The sequence below is a fragment of the Mirounga angustirostris genome, unplaced genomic scaffold (assembly GCF_029215605.1).
Source record: "Mirounga angustirostris isolate CCGP_5_RB_7025 unplaced genomic scaffold, mMirAng1.0.hap1 SCAF_3, whole genome shotgun sequence".
Taxonomy (NCBI): domain Eukaryota; kingdom Metazoa; phylum Chordata; class Mammalia; order Carnivora; family Phocidae; genus Mirounga; species Mirounga angustirostris.
In genome coordinates, this window is record NW_026991711.1 from 189,253,894 (window position 1) to 189,276,924 (window position 23,031).

Sequence of the window (23,031 nt, forward strand, 5' to 3'; positions counted from 1 at the left end):
TCTACCATTAGCCCTATAATCTGGGCCCTGCCTTCTTGTCTGCCCAAAGGGGATGGTATCAGTATCCCTCAGGGGGTGGTGGTGGGATGTGAGGGCTCGGCAGGGCCCTGGCACATGGCAATCAGCCAAGCAACTGCATCAAAACTAGGGGAACACTTTGGAAATTATTCATGACTTTGTTTTTGCCTCTTTGAGAACATGACCTTCTCCCTAGTTGGCCCAGGATCTCCATCTGCCTGGGCTGAGAGGAGGGAGCAGCGACGAGAATCCTGCAGGGAACTAGAGGTAATTCTCAGTTTCCAACGGGCATAATAGGATTAGGCAACAAGAGGTTAGGCTTGAGAAGCAGGATACCGTCTTGAGGTGGCTTTACAGATTCTTTATTCCCCTACTTTGCCTCTTCTCCCCCATCACCTTCATCACAGTTGTCCGAAGGAAGACAGGGCAGTGCAGGGCGTCTGGCGGGAAGATGCCAGACTCCCATTATTTACATCTATGAGAGTCAATGAAAAGAGCTGAGCAGCCTCAGTCCCCAGGGGCTGGCTGCCCTTCCGGAAGCCTGCAGGAGGACAGAGCCATGCTGGCCCCTAAATAGCTCCCGCTCCCCATGTTCTTCAAACAAGCATATGCTTGGAAAACGACTGGTCTGCAAATAGCCGTATCATACCAGGTAGGAAAAAATATTTGCTATCTCTTTTTAATTGCAGAAAGGGACAAAGCAATCCCAAGACTTTGGAAGCACCAAGGAAGATTTTCGATAAATCCTCGGGGTGCATTCAGTGCTGGAGCCCGCAAACATGTCCACTGATTTACATTTTTAAAAGGAAAGAGTGTTGTTTTAGAATTCTCTGGATTCCTGTCTCTTAGAAACGCTATTGTGCTTCCAAGGAGTTAGCATAGGATTAGACACGGTGACTGGAAGTATAAAAGTCTGCAAATTATCCTTCCTTTGGGGGTTATTGAGTTCTGTAGTTTGCTTTGCTCTTAAATGGTGCTTATTTGCTGCTTGTGGAAATGGAAACAGACACAGGATTTGTTCCAGATCTGAGCACTCGGAGTCGAGGGGCAAAGACAGCAATGAGGCATCTCATTGTGCTCCTCGCTTTTTTTCACGAGAGAATGACATGTGGTGTTGTGCATTCAACAGATAAAGAGATGATTGCTATCAAATATTTGAGGCATTTCCTCCCACTCTTGAAATTTGAAATTTAATTTCTTTCCCTTCCAAAATAACATTTGACATATTTTAAAAAAGCCGAAAAGCGCCGCGAGGCTTATAGTGAAAAATAACAATCTGTGCCTAACGAAGAACGGGGACAAACCCTTAAAAGTCTTTTGCCTGTTTGTTCTGCTTTTTTAAGTTCTTATTTCTAAATAATAGGCTTATACTGCTCTTTGTTGATTTTTGATTCCTGTGACTTCCCACTTTTTTTTAATGCCCCTTCCCCACCCCCACCTCCATGCAATAAACACTTCCCAAGCTGCTGCCTTCCTCCCAACCATCACTGCTCAGTGCTCATGTGATCATGGTTATATCTGTATTTTTCACAGCAACGCGGCATGTCCTTTTGTCATTCACTGTTGCTCTGTGTCAAATATTTGGAAGTCTACCTTCAGGGTGGACTTCTGAATTGAGGTGGGGTCATGTGACTGATCTGGCAACAAACTCCAGACCATTTAATTGTTGATGTGAAATTCTCCAGGGCTCTCTTTGCATCTGGCCACGTTCCAGAAGATGATTGCTCCATGGTCCGGGTCCTTTTGTGACTGTGATCAAGAGAGTCCTTTTTTCAACTGGCAGCGAGCAAAAGATAAGATCTGATTGTTTTAAGCTACTGTGGTTTGGGGGATGATGTTGGTTACCATGCTGTAACCAAAGTTTTCCTAACTGAATTCTTTCCTGACCAAATGTTTATCTTTCCTGGAAATAGCAATGCGTCATTTAAAAAAGTTTGCTTAATTTTCTCTGTACCAATCAGAAATGCAACTCTGAAGTCTACACGAAGGGTCTGAATCTCTTCTCAGTATTTTTATCAGAGACTCTATTAATATTACCCTTTATCTACTCAAGGGTTGCCTTCTAGCCTCCTGCACAATTGTCTTCCTGGAGATTCTCTTCACCTCTCTGGAGCATAAATCCCCCAGTAACTTATTTTTGGCCAATGAGATGTAGGCAGCAATGCTGTGTGTGACCTTTGGAAAGTGTCCTTAAAGAGAAGAGACTTATCTTTCTCTTTCCTTCTTCAAGCTGCATGGAATAGAATGTGATGGCTGGAGCTCTGGCTGCTATTTTGGAACATAATGATAGGTTATCCTAAAGGAGTCCAGGTCCCTGATAATTGTGGAACCTCCAAACAAGCCCTCGGTTGCCTATCATCACACTTTTTTTTTTTTTTTAAGATTTTATTTATTTATTTGACAGAGAGAGACACAGCGAGAGAGGGAACACAAGCAGGGGGAGAGGGAGAAGCAGGCTTCCTGCCGAGCAGGGAGCCCGATGCGGGGCTCGATCCCAGGACCCTAGGATCATGACCTGAGCCGAAGGCAGATGCTTAACGACTGAGCCACCCAGACGCCCCATCACACTTTTTTTTTTTTTAATGTGAAAAATAAACTTAAATGTCATTTACTCTGGTTTTGAATTTCTGGTCACATGAAGTTGAAGCTGATTCAAACTGAAATTTCCTTGTGCTTAGCTAAGTCCTTTGTTTTGGTGAAGGGCATCCTCTTATCTATCGTGGTTTGGTTAAGAAATAGAAGTGACTGTACACCCTAGATATGAGGGGATTTATACAAAAAAAAGGAACTGTCAAATCATTACTTCACAACTTTTATCAAAATTCATTCCAAATGGATTAAATAATTAAAATGTAAAACAGGAAGTTATAACATATAGGTAAACAATTATGACTTTAAGTTTGAAGGCTTTCTAAAGATGACACTAGTAGAAACCAAAAACAAGTTGAGTAGGGCTTAAAACGAAAATAAAATCTTTCATAGGACATATCACACCAAAACCAAAATAAACGAAAATTTATAGGAAACCATAATTAAAACTCAAGGCTGCTGTTTGAAGCTTCTTTCTTTCAGCAGGGTTTCTCAACGTTGGCATGATTGACATTTTGGACTGGATGATTGTTTTTTATGGGGGTCTTTCCTGTGCAGCGTAGGATGTTCATCAACATCTCTGGCTTCTAGATGCCCAGAAGGTCCTCTGCCCTAGTTATTGACAACCAAAAATATCTCCGGACATTGCCACATGCCCTTGAGGAGCAAACTCAGCTCTGGTCGAGAAGATTGCTCTACATGGTGGTTCTCACGTTGGAGCATGCGTCAGAATCACCTAGAATACATGTAAAACACAGACGGTTGGGTCTTCTCCCTAGCATTTCTGATGTAATAGGTCTGGGGTGGGGTTTGAGAATTTGCCTTTTTCTTAAGTTCCCAGGTGGTGCTGAAGCTGTTGGCCCGGGGACCACACTTTGAGAACTTCTGATCTATTATCTTATGCTTGCAAATAAACACATCGTTCCCTAAAATATGAAATCAACAATAAGATTGACATTTCCAGGACATGGAAATGTTGTGACCATAGATAATCAAGGTACATCTTGACAGTGGAGTTCAGGAGTTGAGAAACTGTGTTCTTAGACGAGATTGTAACACAGAGGCGAAATCTGTGATTTATGGATCAGAAGAAGATTTGGTTTACCTTTGCTCTAAACTTTTCTTAAGTTTAATATCACTAGAGAGATGACCAAAATGAAAGAAACAATCTCAAGAGAAATGATAAAGATGATAGCAATGCATCTTATTACTCTGTGATATGGATGTCCACCCATCTTTACTCAAACATTTTCCAATTGCTGGTTAAGCTTCCTGTGATAGATACAAATGTCCAGGGGCTATGTAAAAAAAAAAGCTATGCAAACTTCTTCACTTACTGCCACATAACTTTTAATAGTTCACCTAAATAGTTTTTGTTCAAATAGCAGAAAACTGCTAGAATTGATCCTGTACACCTTTCTGCAGATAGGCAAAAAAAAAAAAAAAAAGGAAATACATCATTATGGCCTGAATTTCAACAGATGGCTTATATATACTATTCCAGGTTTACCAGACATGATGCAGTTTTAGATCATCACTTTTGAGCACCAACCAGCCCCTGCTCTGTATGCCCTGCGCATTGTTTATTACAGCCAAGTGAATCCAGCGCGGAAATGATCTATCTCGCGCCAGCAAGCTACAAACAAAACCAATAGCCCTGTGCTGGCAACATTATTTTATTGTTGTCTCCTTGATCTCCTCTATTCTTTTGCAATTACTTTTATTAGTATTGCTCATTTGATGAGACCTTGGAGTTCGGAGCCAGATGGTGCCTTTAGTTATCTCTGGAAGATTCTAATGGAATTGAGTTCAAACCAGGCTAAGAGTAAGAGAATTACAAATCTCTTAGCATACTGCTTTGTGTACCTTTGGCACCACAGAAATTAGTGCAGGCTCCAAACGGGAAGCCCCGGATTAAGGTTCAGAGAGACCACGTGTGTTCCTATCTGGGATGCAGTGTAGCACAAACAAGACTGGGCATGCCTCCTGCCTCATGGAGACTGTAGTTTCCTAGAAGTGAAGGACAATAAGAAGCAAGCAAGCAAGACCACCAGGCATTGTGATAAGTGGCAGGAAGGGGGCAAGCGGAGATGATGTGGAGGGGTGCTCAAGAGTGCTCTCTGAAGAGGTGCTCGTTAAGCTGATGCCCGAATGATGGGAAGGGGCTGACTTGGGGAAAGCAAGAGAAATGCCATCACTGTCTGGTAGAAGGAATCGGGGAAAGGCTGTGGGATGGAAGTTGTTTTGTGTCCTCAAGGAACTGCAAGGACACCTGTATGACTGGAGCCTGGAGAGGGAAGGCGGGTGGCCCCAGATGAGGCCAGAAGCTACTGGACCCAGAGATGTTGCATGGAGCAAATGGACATTCGGACCCTGAGATTATCCAGGGATTTTTAATGACCTCTGTGGCAACGTGCTGATGAATAAGACCCATAGAAAGAATATCTTTGGGATCAGAGCAGTAAATATTCATGATCCAGCCAGTCTATGAAATCATCAGAAGCATGATTTTGACCCTTTGTGCAGAGGGCGGGCAAAACGGAGGCAATATTTTGATTAATCGCCTTGGCTCACGTGGTAGCGTTAATTTCATACTTGCATACCACACTTCTGCTAGGGCACACCGGTGGTGGTAATTCTACCCAGTGTCTCCTCTTTGTCCTTCCTGTTGGTAACAATGGCTGGTCTGCCTCTAACCAACATCCTGCCCCACACTGTGTCCCTAGTAAACGGCCACAGTCCCCTTCCCAGAGGTCTCCTTTCTGTTCTGTCTTCCTGGCCTTGGTCCCCTCCTCCCCTCTGGGTGCTTCTGCTTCTGTCAAGGCCCAGTTCAGACACCCACCTGGGAGTGAGGTCAGGAGGAGTGAGTGAACTGCCAAGAACTCTTACAGCAATGGATACTTCCCTTGCTGGCACTCATATTTGCCTTGTGTAAGCAGGGTGATCTAGATCATTCGTTCATTTAAGCTATTCTCTGGACCTGTTGCCTTATACATAACAGATGTGAGAAAGTATATATTGAATTCCATTCTTACTAGCATTTACCATTTATTGAGCAATTAATTGGTCAAGGGTTCTTCCAAGTGTTAGTGATTTAATCCTTATGTGATGGTTAATTTTATGAATCACCTTGGCCGTGGTGCCCAGATACTAGGTCGAACATTTCTTTCTAGATGTTTCTCCAAAAATACTTTCAAATGAGATTAACATTTTAATAAAGCAGATAGTCTCTATAAAATGTGGGTGGGCCTCATCCAATCAGTTGAAGGCATCAATAGACGGAAACTGACCTCCCTGGAGCAGGAAGGAATTGTGGCAGCAGACTGCCTTTGCTTTGAATTGCAACCCTCCTTGGGTCTCCCACCTGCTGGCCCACCTTGCAGATTCTGCCAATCCTCCACCATTGTGTGAGCCAATTCCTTAACACAAATCTCTCTCTCTCTGTCTCTGTCTCCCTCTGTTTGTCTGTCTGTCCCTCTAAACACCCTCTTGGTTCTGTTTCTCTGGAGAACTCCGATTAATAACACACTTTATATCTTACTATTTATGCCCATTTTACAGATGTGGAAGTTGAGGCATTAAGCACCATGCCCAAGGGCAGACACTTGAGGAGTGTGGAGCCAAGATTCCAGGCTAGGTCTTTCTGAGCCACAGCACCAGTACAGCTTCTCCTGCATGAACTTGAAGGATGAGAACACAGCGACCTGCTCATAACACACTATTTACTATAAATCATCTCTCCTTTTTAATATTCCCCAGGTGTGGTGGGCTTTCATAGCACGTGAGAATCATCAGCGCACAAACGCCTTATCATTCAGGTGAAGGGCAAAAATTTCCATTAGCAGAGAAGGCTGGTTGACGGCTACGTACACAGTGCTTGACCTATTTGGGCCCTATATATGAAGTCCTCTCCTTTATGATCATGATTTCCAAAAACATCTTGAAATAACCACGCAATTTTCACACACAGTTAACCACAAGATCTTCAGAAACACGAGAGAGAACTAAACACACAACAGTTTAAAATTCACGGTTTTGCTGAAAATAAGATTACATCTCCCCTCCCTTCTAAAAATGTCGTTAAAATAAAGAGAAATAGACAGTACATGTGGATGAAATTAAAATAGAGAAAAACAAACTGAGCACACAGAGTCCCGAGCCTCTTGATGTCTTTCGCCGTGGGCTAAAGTCCCATCTTGAGGTCAAAACTTCAAAAGTAGCCTCAAACTGGAACTTTTCCATAGGAAGAGCCAGCAGTGAATATTGACCCCAGGATCAATTGTTTCTGTTTAAGCTGTAGACGGCTCCAGTCAGAGAGAGCAAGCCAGGTCCCAGTTGATAAAGAGCTGCTTTCAGCTGGACTTGTCACCCCCAAACGCATAGGAACCATCTTGCTGCCTCTGAATTAAAATGATTCTTCCCAGAACGGAGAAGATGATGATGAAGATATTGATCGTGTTTGTGCTTGGAATGAACTACCCTTCTTGTGCAGGTAAGCAACTCAAAGACACGGGCCCCCTGCCCCAAATGCTGTGGCGCCGTGCTGGCCCTGTGCTTTGTCTCACTGTGTCGCCGTGTGCTTATGGGTCCAGGTTTCCCGGTGTATGACTATGACTCGTCCTCCTTGAGGGAAGCCCTCCGTGCGTCCGTGGCAAAAGTGAATTCCCAGTCCCTGAGCCCGTATCTGTTTCGGGCGTTCAGAAGCTCTGTAAAAAGAGTAAGTGCATATTATATCTTCTTGATTCCTCTTTATATGTACTGCTTTCTGTTATTTATTTTTTCTGTCTGTTGGGTACACTTTAAACACTTTTCCAGTTTAAAAAGATAATAGCTAGTCCTCTCTTTCGTACTGTTTTTGGACAGAGAAGGAATTTAATAACAGTTACTGTCCTAAGGCCCTCCAAGCCACTTTTGATGCAGGATTCTTCTGGAGTATCTACCCTCTGGCCTGGCTTCCCATTTCCAGATGTTGCCCTGCATGCACCCTGCTTCTGTATCCACAGCCCCCATGGTTCCTCTTGAGATGTTTTAGTAAGAGCTCGTTTATTAGAAATGAGGCTTTTTCGATTTCAGCAGTCTTGCTCCTCATACCTAGAGGCAATAAATTCTGGCTTTTAAGCCCAAGAAATCCCACCTTCCTTTGTCAATTTGGTAATGGTCTGTTTCCTGTTAGCTCGGGGCAATGTGAATTTTCTTGAGCTTCCAATGACTTGGTCTGTGATTGGCAAAGAAAGAAATGCAGAAATTTGCTTCAAAGGAAATGAGGAGCCTGGAGAGCGAGTCACCTTCCCCTCCTCCGTCTACAGGTGACTTCGAGGCTTACTCACTGTCCAGGCGCGGTAAGAACAGAAATTGCCCCAGGCTAGTGGGTGCTAAGATGGGAGGTGGGAGAGGTTCTGTAAACTCACAGGTCCTATGAATGAGAGTTCTGTGTAGCCAGGCTTCTTCAGAGCAGAACCAATAGACTGTGTGTATATATGTGCGTGTGTGTGTGTGTGTGTGTGTGTGTGAGAGAGAGAGAGAGAGAGAGATATGGGGGGAGAGGGAGGAGAATGAGTAAGAGATTTATCGTAAAGAATTGGTTTATACTATGTGGAGGTTTGGTAAATCCAAAATCTGTAGGGTGGGCTGACAGGTTGGAGGCCCAGAAAAGAACTGATTCTTGCAGTTCACGTCTGAAGGAAGTCTGCAGGCAGAATCCCTTCCCACTCAGGAAAAAGACAGTCTGTTCTATCCAGGCCTTCAACTGATTGCATGAGGCCCACCCACATTAAGGAGGATGAGCTGCTTTACTCAAATCCACCAGTTTAAAATGTTAGTCCCAGGGCACCTGGGTGGCTCAGTGGTTAAGTGTCTGCTTTCAGCTCAGGTCATGATCCCAGGGTCTTGGGGTGGAGTCCTGCGTCTGGCTCCCTGCTCAGTGGGGAGTCTGCTTCTCCCTCTGCCTCCCCCCATCTCTTGTGAATAAATAAATAAAATCTTTTTAAAAAAATAAAATGTTAGTCCCATCCAAAAAACACCTTTACAGAAATATCCAGAGTGTTTGACCAAATATCTGAGCATCGTGGCCCAGGCAAATTGACACATAAAATTAACCATTATAATCACCCGAAGGAATTTGTTATGGGTTTTTATTGCTCGGCCATTTTTGTTTCTTTTTGGAATAAATACCAAAATATGCTCATTATAAAATGTCAGAAAATATAACAAGAAAGAAAAAAGCAAAAATATTATCTATTATCCATTCCTCTGAGACATCCACTGTGAGCGTGTGGGATAAGGCCTTTTTGGATCCTTTCCATGTATTGGTATAAAACATGTTTTTAAAAAGAAAAACAGGAGCACAGTGTAACATCAATTATAAAGTCCCACAGTTTACTTCAGCAACAATGCTGGATTTGGGATTTTACCCAGTTGATTCCTTACTGTCAAGCATTTAGGTTGTCCCACCTTTTTCAAACAACACAGAGTGGAAATTAGCGGATTGAAAGTGAGTTTGGATGAAAAAGCAAAACCATTAGGCTTTTCTCCTTATTCTGAACAGAGTGTTTAAAGAAGCAAAGAAAAGTTGCAAATTCATCTCATAGTTCAATACAATTATCTGTACTCAAAAAAATCCCACATTTTCATCATTTTAACTAAGCCTTTGTCTTGTCAGTTTGTTTTCATTGGATTGCTTTGAGGGAAATTGCTGGAACACTATCTAGGTGGAGGGCCCCAACAAGCCCTCTGGCAGAGGGCTTTATTTTTTTATGAAGCTCAGATTTATTATCCAATATTTTAAAATTATGAGTAAATGCGGTAATAAATATTGTTGAGGCTGAAGTTTTAGTCTTACGTGTTTCCAGAAAACTTTACTTCTATGAGCACTCTTCCCCCGGTGTTAGAAGGGGACATGAAGGTCCCCCATCCCAGGCTTGGAGTTTGTCACTTATTTCCAAATGCAGTGTTCTACCTGTGCCCATCCTTCCCAACATGTGAGCGGTCTCTGTGCTCATGGAGGGTTCTCCCCACCCTCTCCTCACTGGGAAGTTGGTTGAATGTGTGCTGACTCAGCTTTGTCACAAGGTGGGCTCAAGGACTGAAAGGGACGAGAGTTTGGGACTTTGGGGGGTGTGGTCAGGTACTGGGCCATGGCAGCTCCTATCTGGCCTCCCTGCTGCCATCTTGTTCCTGCCGCAGTGTGGGCTCTTTGCAGCAGCCGTGGTGATTTATATCTTAGCTCTTAAATTCTTCTGAGAACTTCCCGTTGCAATGAGAATGAAATCTAAACACCGTCCCATGGGTGACAGGACCATAAATTACGTGACACACCCTGACTGTCACACATCATAGTGTATGGTTCTCCTCTCGTTCATTTGCTCCAGCCACAACAGCAGGACTTATTCTGCCCCAGGACATTGGCCCTGCTTTTTCCACACATGATGGGCTCTTTCCCATTCTGTAAGCCTCAGCGGCAAATATTTCTTCCTCGGGAGGATTTCTCTGGCACTTTCTCTACAGCAGCTACTTCCTCTTCTCCACCCCCATTACCATGTTGTTTGTTCCTTCATAACACCATAACCTTCTAGAACGACCTTGCTTACTTCTCTTTAAGGTGTTTACTGTGTGGCTGTATGTAATCTAAGCTGGAACCTAAGCTGCACGGAGTCTTCCCTGCTCTGCCTTTGGGGCTGGACACACTGTGGGCGCTCATTAAGTCACGGGACTTCCGTGTCATCAGAGCATCCAGATTCATCACGAAGTTTGGAAGTTTCCCCCAGTATCCCACCCTTGGTGGAAGGGAGTAGACAACTGTGTGAACTCATTTGTGGACCACAACTGATCAAACAGGAAGCAGGATGGGGTAGCACTGTACAGCAGAGATGTACTTATCACTTCATTTCTTATTTCAGGGATTATTAAGAAATTATGGGGACATTCTTTTAGGAAAATGACCCTTAAAAATACAGTTGAGGGCGCCTGGGTGGCTCAGTTGGTTAAGTGACTGCCTTCGGCTCAGGTCATGATCCTGGAGTCCCGGGATCGAGTCCCACATCGGGCTCCCTGCTCGGCGGGGAGTCTGCTTCTCTCTCTAACCCTACCCCCTCTTGCGCGCGCGCTCTCTCTCTCTCTAATAAATAAATTTAAAAAATCTTTAAAAAAAATACAGTTGATTCTCATTATTTGTGGTAGTTGTATTCTATAAAATCACCATGCACACTAAATTGGTACATTTGGAACCATTGCTCCTGGTCTAAATTAGTATATACTGAACGATTGCTCCTGGTCTAACACATGTGTTCTCTCATGTGGCACATCCAGATCTTCTGGTGCTTAGGAGCACGGACAGCACTCTAGGACTACACTTGGGGGCCATTTGAAACAATAAAATTACCAAGAAAAAAACCTCACAAAAATGAGAAAAACATGGTCTAAAATAAACCATGAAAGTGACACTTGTTTACAGTATGACAGCAGAAGCGAGAAGGCAGAGCGCTGCCTTGTCTGATCTCAGTTAGGAACATGTGCACAGGGCAACTCAAGTTCTTTGCCACTCTGCACTTGTCTGTGGATGACTGCAAAGGGACCCTGAATATTGATTTTGGGGATTATGAATACATTTTAGTGAGTAGGCACATTTGCAAAAATGGAATCTCTGACTCATGAAGATCAACTGTAAATTAAGTCATCAGAAGTAACATTGACCTTGCAGTTCAGACACCTAAGTTCTGGTTCCATTTTTTTAAATGAGGTATTATGCACCTTTAGAAAAGCACTTCTGGTCTCAGACTGAGGGGGTGGAACTGGGGATTGCTAAAACCACTTAACAGCTTTCACCATGAAGGAGTCTGTAACTTTGTCTCATTGTGCAGGGAGAAACATTTGTAGCGTTGTAAACTTCAGCATCTCACCAAGGCACACTGATGCTTTTTCTTTGTGAAGGTCAACGTTCTGGATCAGGACAGCTTGAACATGGACTTAGAGTTTGGCATTCGGGAGACAACATGCAGGAGAGATTCTGGAAAAGACCCCGCTACCTGTGACTTCCAAAGGGTCTACTACATGGTAAGTATGGCAGGAAACGCCATATCCCAGAAAGTAGCAGGACGAAGCGCCTCGCTTCTTCCGTGACCTGGAGCTGTTCCAAGTCATACGGAGACCTTGGCCCCTGCCTGGCATCTGGCCACACTGGGAGGCACGAGCTGTGTCCATACTGTGTTCCCCTGGGGAAGGGGCAGTGTGGCTCCGTGGTTGAGGACTTGGGCTCTAGAATTTGTGATCTTGACTGATCCTGGCAAATTATTTAAGCCCTGTTGCCTCAGTTTCCTGCTTCTTGAAATGGGTAGAATGATGGTTCCAGGCAAAGTGAATACAAAGAGGCCAATCCCAAAGGCAAATTCCAGAGATGTTTCAAATTCTGTTTTAAATGAATCTAAAATGCCAACTGTGCTCTTGGCGTGAGTTGCATTATTTTGTAGTTGACTGTTGTATGATATCTGCCCCCCCCCTCCTCACTGGCTTGGGCTCCATGGGGTGAGGACCATGGTGTGTTCAGTTTTGTATCCCCGGTGACCAGAGCAGGGCCCAACACTTGGTTACCATCCATGGGCAAGGGTCTGGGGGATCCGGTTTGTGCCACCATCCAACACTTGCTCTCCAGGGTGTTTGTGTTCAGATGTATGAGTTCTCGGGTTTTGTTACTTTATGAGTTTGTTACTTGATGAGTCACTTTATGTCAGGGTCCCTTCACAAGAGTGTAAATTCTGAAAAGGGAATCCTTTGTTTTGTTGTTTTCATGAGACTTTTCTCTGTGACTGTTTTATGAAGGACTCAAACCCAAGTGTCACAGCATCTGTTCCTAACAGAATCTGAGGTCAAAGTAGAGAACAAAGTCCTTTGGGTTCTTCCCACTTCCTTTTGCTCCATTGGGAAACTTCGGGGCAGCCCACTCCGTGCTCCTGGAGGAAATGGTTGCTCTCCTGGGGGAGTCGTGATACACCAAATGCCTAACAGATCTTTAAATATTTCATTTGTTTCTGCTTCAGTCTTGAGAAATTTTCATTTTGGAAACATGAAATGCCCCTGTGAATTTTTCCTTTCTGTTTGCATCGTTCTGGCAGGCCTTACAGCATTGCCTGACCTCTCACATAGGTCCTAACCCTTTCTATGAGCTGCTGAGGATTGAACTCAATGTGTTCTTTTCCAGCCCTCAGCTATTTGCAGAAGCACGGTGCGGTTGTCTGCCGAGCAGGTGCAGGACGTGTGGGTTCGCTGCCGCTGGTCCTCCAGCTCTGAGTCTAACAGCAGCGAAGAGGTAGGACCAGGGGCTTGGTGTCCTCCAGAACAGTCTGTGTGGGTCTGTGACAACCAGACTGGTGTGATAGAGTCACGGGAACATCACCCAGGCAGGGGCGAGTACAGCTCTGCTGACTCGGCTGGAGTCTCCCCTACTTCTCCAACCTCTTCTCTCTCTCTCCCACTCTGTCTTTATTTCCCAGAGATTTGGAAACAGAGAGCTTAAAGCAATAGTTGGCAAATCTTTAAAGATTTAGATCTAAGTATGCAGCTCCCTGGCCCTGTGGTTTAGTGGAGGGAAGGGGGAGGGGCATTTTTGTCGGACTAGTGTTCAAAACCATCCAGCAGCTCCGCAGTCTAGGTCAGGGCGCTTGACTCCATGATCTGCTGCTTCTTCATCTGTGAGATGCCAAAAGTAAAAGCCACCTGATAATGTAGAGAGAATTGAGTAAGTGGGTGGACAAGAAAGACCTGGTCCAGCATCTGGTCCACAAGAGATGCTTGGTGAATGGCAGGACCTGGCTTCCCCCACCCCAAATGTGTTGAAATTGATTTGCAATCATTCTGTAAAATTAACAATATGTAAATTTCCGACTTGAACATATAATACATGTTTATTTGTCTGTCTACTTATTAACTGCTTTTCTTACTAGAATGTATGTCTCCTGAGGGCAAAGAGTGTTAGTTTTTGTGGGTCTAGGACAATGTTTGATACAGGGTAAATGTTCAGTAAATGCTTGTTGAACGTAGGAAGAGAGGGTCAAGAATATGATATGAGGAGGAAACCTCTTGACTCCAACTAGGCATAAAAACATAATTGTTACATTATTTATTCAAGATGAGATAACATTTTTGACTGGTATTTTAAAATATTTCTACCATGCTACAGCTGGATCTGTCCAATGACAATCTTTCTCTACTCAGATTTTTATTCAGTTTTTCAAGATTTCATTCTGTAGGCAAAAATTACGTTAAAAGAGTAAAGGAAATTCACCTTCAATAATTCTATATAAAAATTAATGTTCTTATATTATGAATATACTCACACCTTAAATATTTCACGTGGAAGTCCATTGTAGGGTAGGACATGAGGAAGCTAATGGCTAGGAGCTCCCATGACAGGGGACAGTTTGACAGGTGCAGGACGACTAAGTCCAGGTGCTAGGACCTTCTCCACAGAAGTGTTTGATTGATCTCGTGCACACTGGCACCTTTGAGGATCAATCCACAGGTGGTTTCTGGGCTTTCCATGGAGCCATGGTTTCAGGATCTAGTTCCTGGGTGTTAGGGCAAGTACGAAGGGCCTCCTTTTCTAGACTCCACTGAAGCATCTAGGAAGTCAGGTGTGTTTCACACGCTCATGGCCTGGCTAATCCAGAAATGACAAGTACCAAGCACAGTGTTTCACAAACATTTTGTTCATATTGATTTTGTGGCTTATATGGGAACAGCCAGGGAGACAGTGAGGGGTGAGACAAGCAATCCTAGCTCCCGAGGAATTTGTAGACTAGTGGGGGGTCCATTCAGCAAGAGTGATCCTGACTACCAGGCCAGCATGTGGGGCACATGTCAAGAGGACAGAATCTCATCTGGGTGCAGGAGAGTTTCCCTGGGGGACCTGATGTTCACATCAAGAACTTCCATCAGGACAAAGAGGACAGGTATGCAGGGGAGGGAGGAAGAGTGACTCTAAACACAAGGGGATCATGAAAGAATTCACTGATGCATGAGAAGCTGGTTGGGTTGGAACGGACAGAAATCATTATGACCGCAATGAGCAAAATATGGGACAGAGGCATAAAGGTTGATCTGGAGAGGACGTCAGGATGGACCTCAGGGGTCATGTCTAGGATCTCTGGCTTCATTCTAATGGCAATAGGCCTATTGGATAAGAGCAGGAGAGGGCTCTAGGAAGCTGGAAGGACAGGTGAGGGAACACTAGCCAGTGCCAGGAGTTAGTAGTGAGTGTTGAGAAGTGGATTCTAGTTCATTCTATAACCTTTAACACATTGAACTGAATTCAGTAACTGCCCTCCCCCCATTTAACCCCTCTTCCATCTCTGATTTGGGAAGTTGATTCTGATCGCATAGCCCACAAATCTGTTGCAACTTTCTCATTGCTTAGTGAGGACTATGCACTTTTCTTCCAATCCGAATTTTGTAAGAAGAGTCTGACATTAAGTTAAATTGGCCCTTGAAACAAACAATATTTTAAAATAAACTCTCAGGTGGATGTTCCTCAAAGATTAGGAAATTGTAAAGAATTACAAGCAAATTAAAAAAAAAGAATTCCTTAAATTAAAGAATGCTGTAATTCAAAGGAAGAAGAAGAAAGCAGATGGAGATTTCAAGTAATTCCTGGAAACTCTGACATAAATTTCTTATACGAAACAGAAAAAAAAAAAAAGAAAAGAAAACAGCTGTTAACCATTTTCAGTGAAATAAGCAGTGATATTACAAACATAAAAGAGAATAGACTAGGATGAATTTAGTCATCAAACAAGTAAATCATTGTTGGAAGTAGGAAATGGAAGAAATAAAAAAAAAAATCCTGGAGTAGTGAAAATGAAGATCATTTGAAAAACATATGTAGGTTCTAGAAAAATTTCCAGGGAAAGGAACTTAATGTGAAGAAAGGTGTAAGCCATGGAGAATAAGACTAAAAATCCAAAATATGAAGAATAAGGACTTCGATCAAATGGGAAGTATCTCCTAAGGATATAATGCGAGAAATTGCTGCATATACGAAGTTTGGATTTTTCCCTACATGATTTTTATTTTTATTTATTTATTTATTTATTTAAAGATTTTATTTATTTATTTGACAGAGAGACAGCGAGAGAGGGAACACAAGAAGGGGGAGTGGGAGTGGGAGAAGCAGGCCTCCCGCCGAGCAGGGAGCCCGATGCGGGGCTCGATCCCAGGACCCCGGGATCATGACCTGAGCCAAAGGCAGACGCTTAACAACTGAGCCACCCAGGCGCTCCCCTTTACATGATATTTAAAAGGATAAAAGCTGTAAGGAAATTTGAGGAAAAAAGTTTCTAAATTTGCTAATATCCTTCTCTCCTTAACCAAATACATATCTGTGTTGAGGGTAGTTTCCACTATATGTGTTATTTTTGAAAGTGAAATAGAGGCTAAAGGGCTCTGGACAGGACAGGAGCACGCAGCCAAACACTTTGTCGTTTCATCCCCATCCAGAGTGTGATGCTAACACCTATAGGTTGACGAGTGAACTTGACTTTTGACAAACCCTGGTTTCGAGTAGATGGGATGAGATCTGGCTAAGGCTTTAGCAAAGAGACCTAGAAACAGTCCAAAGGGAGAAAGAGGAAGCAGAACTAATACGGAATTCTGAGCTCAGGGAAGGGGAGGTGACAGGCATTTGATTTACTTACTGCGTTCCATTTCCAATGATAGAAATTCAACTGCAAGTCGCCTAAGCTCCAGTGGGGTAAGTCCCTGGATCACGTTCCCAGAAAGGACTGGAAAGAGTTGGCCTCAAGGACCAGTTAATTTAGGAGCGTTCAACACCACCTGTGCCACATTTATTTCTCCCCCTCTGTCCCCCTCCCTCCCCCTCCCCCTCTGCCCTGCCCCACCCCACCCCCTTCTCCTCTCCCTCTCTTACTGCAGATGAACTTTCTCCTTGTAGCAGGAAGCAGGGTCACAATGTACTCCAGATTCAGATCCTTTAAACTTAGGAGGAAAAGGGAGCATTTCTCTCTTGCTCTACTGGAGATGCCTCTTGACATGATTCCCGTTGGCCTGGCTTTGGTCATGTGATCCCCCTTCCCCCCGCCACCTTTTATAAATTACACCTTTATTGGGTCATAATCCACATAGTATATAACTCACCCTTACAATGTGTCCAGTTCAGTGGTTTTTAGTATATTCATAAGGTGGTACAATGGTCACCACTATCTAAATCCAGAACGTTTTCATCTCCTCGAAAAGACACCTCACCCCCAAGAGCCCCCATTGTGTGTTCCTCATTCCTCCAGCCCCCAGCAACCACTCATCTACTGTCTGGCTCTACAGATTTGCCTATTCTGGCCATTTCGATATAAATGGAATTAGGTATCCTTTTGTGACTGGCTTATCTCACTGAGTATCATGTTCATACCTGTTGTAGGATGTATTGGAACTTTGTTCCTCTTTAGTGTTTGTACGGATATACTATGTTTGATCTATCCATTCATCAGTTGATCAACATTTGGGTTCCTTCAACTTTTTGGCTATTACAAATAATGATGCAGTGAGCATTCACGTGCGAGTTTTTGTGTGGACTTATGTTGTTATGGCTTTCAGTGGCTTCCTGAAGACTACTTGTGCAAGCCTTTTCCAAACTGAACACATTATGGGAACTTCATAGACAGGAAACCTCCACATCTGATCTAAATGCAGTCTATTTGCAAGTCCACATAAAAGGTTCCATCTTTCTGGTCCCTAATATTTGGGAGCACATTCTGAGTCCAGTGGAAAACTTTTTAGGCAATTTAAACTTCATGTAAGTTACTCTTTCCATGTGCTTTCTTAGACACACGTTTGACTCCATGTAAAATTATTTAATAAAATATGTTGCCTTATTTCATTAACAATGAATTATGTAATGCATCAGAGTCCTCCAGATAATATTTGCATATTTTACAGTGTCTCCTTCTTTCTTTCATGTGTTGATATATCCCGATGCCTACATTGATTTAGATGTTTTTGGGGGACATATTGGGATCCTCTAGATGGAGAAACAACTACCCACTTGGTAAGTTGAGATCTGTTCTTTTTAATGATTTTTTTTCTTGAAACAACTTCATATTAAAGCTCTGTTAGTGAGTCATTTAAAACTGGAAACATCGATACATAACTTTTGAACATTATACTAATTCCAGAAAATAAACATTTTCTTTTATTTTTGTTCCTTTCTTTTTTTTTGACCTTTTTAAAAAAAATTTCAATTAGCCAACATATAGTACATCATTAGTTTTTGATGTAGTGTTCAATCATTCATTAGTTGTGTATAATACTCAGTGCTCATCACATCACGTGCCCTCCTTAATGCCCATCACCCAGTTACCCCATCCCCCCACCCACCTCCCCTTCCACAACCCTCAGTTTGTTTCCCAGAGTCAAGAGTCTCTCATGGCTTGTCTCCCTCTGATGACTTCCCATTCAGTTTTCCCTCTCTTCCTGTATGATCCTCTGCGCTATTTCTTATATTCCACATATGAATGAAACCATATGATAATTGTCTTTCTCTGATTGACTTATTTCGCTTAGCATAATCCCCTCCAGTTCCATCCAAGTTGATGCAAATTGTGGGTATTCATCCTTTCTGATGGCTGAGTAATATTCCATTGTATATTTGAACCACATCTTCTTTATCCATTCATTTGTTGAAGGGCATCTCGGCTCCTTCCACAGTTTGGCTATTGTGGACATTGCTGCTATGAACATTGGGGTGCATGTGCCCCTTCTTTTCACTACATCTGTATCTTTGAGGTAAATACCCAGTAGTGCAATTGCTGGGTCATATGGTAGCTCTATTTTCAACTTTTTGAGGAACCTCCATACTGTTTTCCAGAGTGGCTGCACCAGCTTGCATTCCCACCAACAATGTAAGGGGATTCCCCTTTCTCCACATCCAAGCCAACATTTGTTTTTCCCTGTCTTATTAATTTTAGCCATTCTAACTGGTGTGAGGTGGTATCTCATTGTGGTTTTGATTTGTATTTCCCTGATGACAAGTGATGTGGAGCATATTTTCATGTGTCTGTTGGCCATTTGTATGTCTTCTTTGGAGAAGAGTCAGTTCATGTCCTCTGCTCATTTCTTGACTGGATTATTTGTTTTTGTTCCTTTCTTTCCATTAGGCAACAAAGATACAACTTATCATTTAGGTATCCCTTTATATTTATACAGAGATTTTCCATACATGATTCCATCTGATGGCCCCATGTGTCAAATAAACAGGGTGGATGTTGGATTACATCTTGAGAGGGTCCCCTAACTCGAACATGCTTGTTTCATCCTGGGTGCACAGCCCAACTTACAGGGCCCAGGTGTGCAATAACGTGTGGCTGGACTGTCTAGACGAAAGCTCATCTAGTGATTGAGGTTGAATTCTGTTATCTTCCAGCCATGTGATGAGAGCTAACCATTGCTTTAAGTGGCTGGTTTGGGGGAGAGGGGGCCCTCCTTTCTTTCCTTGTTGTGTGGCCTCTCATTTGAAGTGGGATTGGGTTAGGAGACATTTTTACTTTCCTGAGGTTTTTCCCTATTGGTGCTGATGGCAGCAAAACTGTTTGGTGATCTTCCATTGCTTCCTTGCTTAAGAGGTATATTGGGGGCATCAATAATAAGATCACGGAACATTCTGGAGTGGAGAGAAGGGCCTTGCCTTATGACTGTTCCTATATTACAGGTTTCAGTTCTGATAAATCCAGAAGTGAATTGTATGAGCGGTCACTTGGTAAATAGTCCTACTTTCTTCCATACGACACCAACAGACGCTTTCGGATCAAACCAGAGTCTGCTGAAACGATTTCATAGTAGATTAACCCCTGAAATACGAACTATTTTAAATGAAAATGAAGAGAACAGTACTGCATAAACTTGCTTTGCAAATCACTGAAACGGTAAACTTGAGGCATCACAACTCACTTAAACGTTAGCAGGAATCAAAATAGCAAATCTGGTTCAGGATATCAGCGTTGACCTTTCCTCCTGCCTCACTTTGGGGCATTTTCTGAAAAAGCTCAAACTCTCTTGAACCCCTCGTTGCCCTCCACCCTCAACGGTACTTTGGGACCAGCAAGTGAAGTTAGAGGTAATATAGTTCCTCCCTTTTACAGATCAGTTTCCCTCTCATTTAATTTTCAGCATAGATCTGTGAACCACGTGTCCTATGACCTGCTTCTATAGAAGAAATGAACAATAACTCTTGGTGTTTATATCATACACAAGACACTTAACTCTGCTAATTGCTTGACACAGCTTTCTCTTCACAACCATCCTGTGAGGCAGCACTGTGTTCCTTCCCATTTTGTAAATGAGCAAACTGAGGCTTAGTGAGTATCTGTAGTGTGTCCAAGGCTACACGGCCAACATGGGACTTGGATCCAGGTTGTGAGTGGCAGAGATAGGACTTTGATACAGACCTGTCACACACTCCAGCTTTTGTTTTTTGCAATGCCGTCTTCCCGAAGAGTTGTGAATTTCACCCTATTTTGGAGTTCCTCATTAAAATGAATAACACAGATATTAATATTTCATTGAGCTCAATGTTTGATCCTCACTAGGCATACTATAATTTATTTGAAGTGCTGGGGCTTATAATCTGAGGCTTGATTTATTTTTTATTTTTTTTAACTTATTTTTTATAAGATTTTATTTATTTATTTATGAGAGAGAGAGAGAGAGATATCAAGAGCAGGGAGGAGGGGTGGAGAGAGAATCCCAAGCAGACTCTGAGCTGAGCCCAGAGTCTGATGTGGGGCTGGATCTCACCACCCTGAGATTGTGACCTGAGCCGAAACCAAGAGTCAGATGCTTAACTGACTGAGCCACCCAGGTGCCCCCTGAGGCTTGATTTAAAACAAAAAGATTTTAGACACCCTCTGAGTTGTCGCTTTGGGAGAAGATACAGTTATTCAAACAGTGTGACCATTGATGGGGACATTTTTGAATATTTCTTTTTTGGCATTGCCTTCAGAATCTATGGCCCATTCTTTTGAATCACTGTAGTGGTGGAAAATATTTTTCCTTGGATTTGATTTTGGAAATAGCCAAAATAAATGTGATTAATCAAATTAACAACCAACTTGGGTGCATTAGTTGTATATTGCTATGTGTGAATTATCCCCAAACTTAGCAGTTTAGAATAACGAACATTTGCTATATTACAGTTTCTGAAGGTCAGGAACCCACAGGCAGCTTAACCGAGTGGTTTTGACTCAGTCTCTAAAAACGTTGCAGATAAGATGTTGTCTGGGGCTGCGATCTCATTTGAAGGCTTGACTGGGTCTGAAAGATCCACTTCCAAGATCATTCATGTTTGTTGGCAGGCCTCAGCTCTTCATGGGCTCTCGGACTGAGGGCTTCAGTTCCACCCCCTGTGGGCCTTTCCATAGGGTTGTCTGAATGTCTTCAAAACATGACAGTTGGCTTCCCCCAGAGACAATGATGAGAGAGAGAAAGAGAGAGAGAGGGAGAGGGAATGAGCAAGACACAGAGCACCCAAGACAGAAGACACAGTCTTTTGTTACCTAATTTTGGAATTTGTGTATTATCCCTACTATGTATTTTATTAGTCACACAGACCAGCTCTGGTCCAGTGTGGGAGGGGAATACCTGAGTGTGAATACAGGAGGCCATCTTGGAGGCTGGCTACTGCATTGGGAAAATGCCATTTGGGACCAAAAATATTTTATGGATATAAATTAATGTGACTGATCCTTTTTATATGGCTCAGAAGGTAATTCCAGAGCTGAATTTTAAAAACATTTTGGGCCTTGGGAACATCATGGATGCAGCTATGCAGCCATCTCAGAGACTTCTTCGAAGACAACAATTTAATTTATTTCACCAAATGTGTGTCACAAGCACTGGGCAGGTCTCATGGAGGACTGAAAGGCAAATATGACAGTCCCTGCTCTCGAGGCTTATAGTTGTGGCTGGGACAGATCACACATGGAGAGAAATAAGCATGGGTTCAGCTGTGACATCACACAGGGGAGGGTGAGGAAGAGCCAGGTAAGGAAGACAGAACTGTCCTGTTCTTGGGCATCTCTCATCAGTGTGGGTCTGGTTATGCTAGTCACACCTCTTCCCACTGTTCATAGTTGCGGGGTCCACATTGTCTCAGACCTTGGTGTGAATGACAGAACCTATATGTCCTTTCATCTGTAGAGAGCCTGAGAGGGATCTTCCCTCCTGGGAATCGAGGGGACCCGAACAAGTGGCGCAGACTTCAAGAATAAATGCTGGCTTTGAGTAATGGCCTCAAGGTAAGGGGATGCAATTAAAAATGTGTACTTAAAAATAGAAGCTGCTTGGAGTGAGTGCCTTCACACTGCTGCCCTCATGCCCTCAAATGTCTAACTCTGCCACTCAGCTCTCATCTTTGCTCACCTTCCCACTGCCTGGTCTCCTCCCAGACTCTGTCCCTCAGTCGTCTCTCCCATCCCACACACCTTGAGCTTTCTCCTGTGGCTTTTGTATTTGTCACCAGTGACATGATCAAGTGTCCAGTTGAAGAGCAAACAGACAGACAGAACAGCCCCTCCTTTGACGCTCCCCTATCCCAGCAACTGCCCTCCCTCCCTCCTTGTGCACTGAGCTTCTCCACACAGTCGTGGTCTTTGGCTGCTGCCCCACCTTGCTCACCTCCCATTCGTGGTCTACTTTTTTCACCCTGGACTTTCAGGCCTCAGATCCATGAAATCAGATTTGCCTTCCTTTCCTCAATCAATAATTTAAATACTGGTGACCACTTGTGTTATGTCCTTAGCCTACCCCCTCCTTCCACAGATTGCTCTGTCTTCTCTTCCACCTACCCGACTTCATCAATGATCTGCAATTATTTCCGAGCACACATCTCTTACCAGGCTCTGTCCTGAGATCCAGGCTCACTGGATGCAGTTGCTATGGGTACCTGTGACCGCCTGGAACTCACCCGGCCCCTTCTTCAACTGCCTTTCTTAATTGAGGGAGTCACCATCCATCTAATTTACTCAAGCTCAAAATTTGAGAGCATCATTGACTCTTCTTTCCCCTTTCTCTTCTCCCCACATCCACGGGGGTCCAGTCTTATTGATCTTGGCCACACATTCTCTCTGGCTTTGGCCAATCATTTCAGTACCATCACCACTGACCAGTGCATACATTCTTGCCCCAGGTCCTGATCTCATGCTGTCCACCTTACATGCTATCCTCAAGCTTATCTTGAAACACAAGAGGAGTCTCTGATCCTTTCCACATAAACCCCCTAATGCTCGCTTCATTTGGGGATAAAGCAGAGGTATGCAAAAGGCAGACACTAAGCCAAAAGGAAGAACAGTCTATATGCCCCTAGTGTGGTGGGGAGCTGAAGACTGAGCCCTGGTTTACCAAACCTGCACTGAGTATCACCGAGTATATGAATTC

General features: G+C 43.4%; 1 protein-coding gene across 1 annotated transcript in view; it reads left to right on the forward strand.

The window, feature by feature from the left end:
* The first annotated feature begins 319 nt into the window (after positions 1-319).
* SPP2 (secreted phosphoprotein 2) overlaps positions 320-23,031 on the forward strand; it is a 29,336-nt gene continuing 6,624 nt past the window's right edge. The window contains exons 1-7 of the mRNA XM_045867686.3: positions 320-670; positions 6,902-7,099; positions 7,200-7,324; positions 11,533-11,655; positions 12,797-12,904; positions 17,596-17,650; positions 21,796-21,893. Coding sequence (XP_045723642.1) covers positions 7,018-7,099; positions 7,200-7,324; positions 11,533-11,655; positions 12,797-12,904; positions 17,596-17,650; positions 21,796-21,866 — 564 coding nt within the window. The 5' untranslated portion in view covers positions 320-670; positions 6,902-7,017 and the 3' untranslated portion in view covers positions 21,867-21,893. The remainder of the gene's footprint in view (positions 671-6,901; positions 7,100-7,199; positions 7,325-11,532; positions 11,656-12,796; positions 12,905-17,595; positions 17,651-21,795; positions 21,894-23,031) is intronic.